Consider the following 3,426-nt stretch of genomic DNA (forward strand, 5'->3'; position numbering starts at 1 on the left):
GTGTGTAAATGGTTATATGTGCGGCCTGTGAGCTCACTTTTTTATGTGGTGAAAATAGAGTAGAATTTCCGGTACAACTTTAAGATGGTTCTCTTTCCTTTTCTCCTCTCTCCTTTCCTTTCGATTAGACCAACCACCTTGAAGCCCATTCAGCACAAGGCCCATCTGAGCCCATTCCCCATTCCCCACTCCCAAACCCTCGCACTCCTCCGCCGGCATCTGGAGCGGCCGCGCTACCATGCACCGCCTCCTCCCTCCTCGCGGCTGCCTGCTCCGACGCCTGTCCACGGCCGCCGCAGCCTCGCCCCATCCACCGCGGCGCCCGCTGGCCGATTCACTCTACCGCCGCGTCACTGCCGTATGGAACCCGCGCCTCCCGCTGACTCCCGTGCTGGAGCAATGGGCGGTCACGGAGGGCCGGGCCGTCGAGAAGAACAGCCTCATGTCCATCGTCAAGCAGCTCGTCCGCCTCCGCCGCTTCTCCCACGCGCTCGAGGTCGCAATCACCCAACCCCGAAGCGAATACTCCCTGTGCGCGCACCCCACTCGCTGATCCTTTGTGCTCTTGCAGCTGTCAATGTGGATGACCGACCGGCTGTACATGTACCTGTCGCCTGGCGACGTCGCGTACCGGCTGGAGCTGATCAGCAAGGTGAAAGGCCTCGAGAGTGCCGTGAACTACTGGAAGGGCTTGTCGATCCAGGTGAAGAACTCTCATTGCTACGGATCCCTCCTGAAATGCTATGCGGAGGCAAAATCCGTCGACGAGGCCGAAAAGCTCTTCGCGGAGATGCATGACTTGGGAATGATGAGTTCATATCCTTACAATGTGATGATGAAGCTTTACTGGGAGACCGGGCAGGTTGAGAGGGTGCACGCCATGTACAGGGCCATGGAAGAGAGCAGCATCAAGCCTGATGTATTCAGTATCAACATTCTGTTGACGGTGCTCGCAGCTGCTGGAAATTTTGATGGCATTGAGGAAATTGTCAAGAAGGTCGACCCGAAGATCGTGAATTGGCACTCACATGCCATTGTAGCCAGGGCTTTCATGGAAGCCGGGCAGCAAGGAAAGGCCTTGCGAGCTATCCAGGAATCAGAAAAGCAGATAGGTCGGAAGGATGAGAGGGTTGCATATGGGTTCTTGCTTTCCATGTTTGCTGATTTGGGAATGAGTAGTGAGGCGGACCGGGTTTGGAATGTCTACAAGTCCAAAGTGCCGGTATGCAACTCGATGTACATGTGCAGGATAAGTGGGCTGCTTAAGATGAATGACATTGATGGTGCTGAGAAAGCCTTTAGAGAGTGGGAAAGTAGGTATGTTCACCATGATATCCAGTTAACAAACTTACTGCTAAATGCTTACTGCGCCAAAGGTCTTATGGAGAAGGCAGAAACTTTCCTGGATGAAGCCATCGCCAAAGGGAGGACACCTCACCGTGGTACTTGGTATAGGTTGGCTAGTGGATTTTTCCAGGACGGCCAGGTGTCGAAGGCGGTGGATATGACAAGGAAAGCTCTTGCTTGTGCGTCTTCTCGATGGGAACCTGACCTAACAAATGTGCTAATGAGCCTGGAACATTTCATGGAGCAAAAGAATGTTGAAGCAGCCGAGGAGATGGCAAGCCTGCTACGGAATTTAGTACCTTTGACAAGGGATGTTTACCACATTTTACTAGAGACATATGTTCATGCAGGACAACCAGTGTCAGATTTACTTGATCGCATGAAAAAAGATGGTTTTGAGGCTGATGAAGAAACAGATAAAATCATCGCTGGAATATGCCAGTAGATATCCGCAGCTTCCTATCACTAAGCAATTTCGTTGGTTGTTTATTTTCCATGGCAGGTAGCTGCTAACCCATCCAATTATTAGTTTGACTTCCTTCCACTGCTTAGTGCTTATCTAAGACACTGTAATTCTTTAATCTTCTATATGACGGCGTCACAGGGCAGTGGGGATGTCAAATATATTGAGTATGTTCATTTGAAATTTGCACAGGTTTGTACTTCTGTTAGGATCAGATAAGATATGATGTAATGCAACTGTTCACAAATCAGTCTTTTAAGCCAATCTCCTTGGCTCCATCTACCACATCAAATTCTTCCACTTGCGACCTAACTGCTTCTCTTTTTCTTTTCTTTTTTTCTGTTTTCATGGCATCCAAAGTCGCTATGGGGAGCTGATAGCCTGATAATACCTTGTGTAATAAACCAGAGATTTTTTTTTCATGAAAGACAATAAACCAGAGATATGGACTCTGAAGAGATGTATGCCCATCGCATGAAAGGCATCTTACTGAAGTACATTGCACATTTAGCTTTTGTTCTTCATTTGAGAAAAATATAGTTTAATTCTTTTTTGTGTGCTCATATGATGCTTACAAACAATATGGGAGGGATGGTTGTGAGAATGCTGGATCTAGGTGGCGGCAAGTTGTCCATCAAATGGCCTGAATTTTTGTGGAGCTGGCCACTAGCGATAGCTAGGCCTGGCATCAAACGAGCCGGGTGGAATAATCGTTCAGATCACTTCTGGAAGACCAGCAAAGACTGGAAACAACAACGAAAGTTGCTGCACAAATGGATCTTGGTGAAGTATTTCAGTATGGCTGGTAGTTGGGGCATTATTTGTCTTTTTTTTTTAATCTAGATTGGGGCATTATTTGTCATGGAACTGAAGAATGAGGTTTGCTGTACATTTCACATTTGAAAACCCAGTTCGATTCACGTGATCTGCAGCACTTAATGTAGGGTGAGCCAATAATGTTTTATAACTAGAATTGCCTTCAGCTTCTTATTTTCATGCATATGTGTTTAAGAAATTTGACATTTTTAATCGAAATTATCTTATGCAGGAGCCCCTCGTCAGGATCTGGAGAACTTGTGTAATTCTTTTTCCGAGTTTGCCGCCGTCGTGATGGGAACACGTACGTACGCCGGCCAAAGGAAAATTTTATTTCTCCAAGCAACATAGACATATTTCCCTTCTTCTTTTTTGTTCTCTGCGGTTTCTTAGGAGAGAGAAGGCATGTGAAGTTCCTACTGATTTGCGTCGCCTTCAGTTTAAGGGGAAAGAGAAAGCTTCCGTTTGTTGATTTGTTGTGGGGGCCAGTCCAGTCAGCGATTAATCACCCATCTCCCTTCCGTCCACGAGCAGCATGTGATATGATTGCATGCCGAAATTCTGTTCTGCTTTGGGTGTGGGTGTGGTTAACCCACTCTTTTCTTTTTCTTCCGCGTATCACACACATATCATTTTGGCCCCTTGTCGTACGATTTGCTTGTGTACATATATATATATATATATATATATATATATATATATAGCATATTCGTGTACTAACTTTCTCCGGTGTGGTACACTCTTCTCACTTGCTTATGCAGCACAACAATCTGGTCACTTCTACATCCATGTTGATACGT

The 3,426-nt window shown here is 46.6% G+C and overlaps 1 protein-coding gene across 1 annotated transcript; it reads left to right on the plus strand.

The window, feature by feature from the left end:
• The first annotated feature begins 202 nt into the window (after positions 1–202).
• On the plus strand, positions 203–2,110 carry LOC119335089 (pentatricopeptide repeat-containing protein At2g20710, mitochondrial-like). Its single transcript, XM_037607321.1, has 2 exons — positions 203–496; positions 572–2,110. The coding sequence occupies exons 1-2, from the start codon at positions 239–241 to the stop codon at positions 1,790–1,792; spliced, it is 1,479 nt and encodes a 492-aa protein (XP_037463218.1). The 5' UTR covers positions 203–238; the 3' UTR covers positions 1,793–2,110.
• The last annotated feature ends 1,316 nt before the right edge of the window (positions 2,111–3,426 follow it).

This window comes from Triticum dicoccoides, chromosome 1B, assembly GCF_002162155.2.
Source record: "Triticum dicoccoides isolate Atlit2015 ecotype Zavitan chromosome 1B, WEW_v2.0, whole genome shotgun sequence".
NCBI lineage: Eukaryota > Viridiplantae > Streptophyta > Magnoliopsida > Poales > Poaceae > Triticum > Triticum dicoccoides.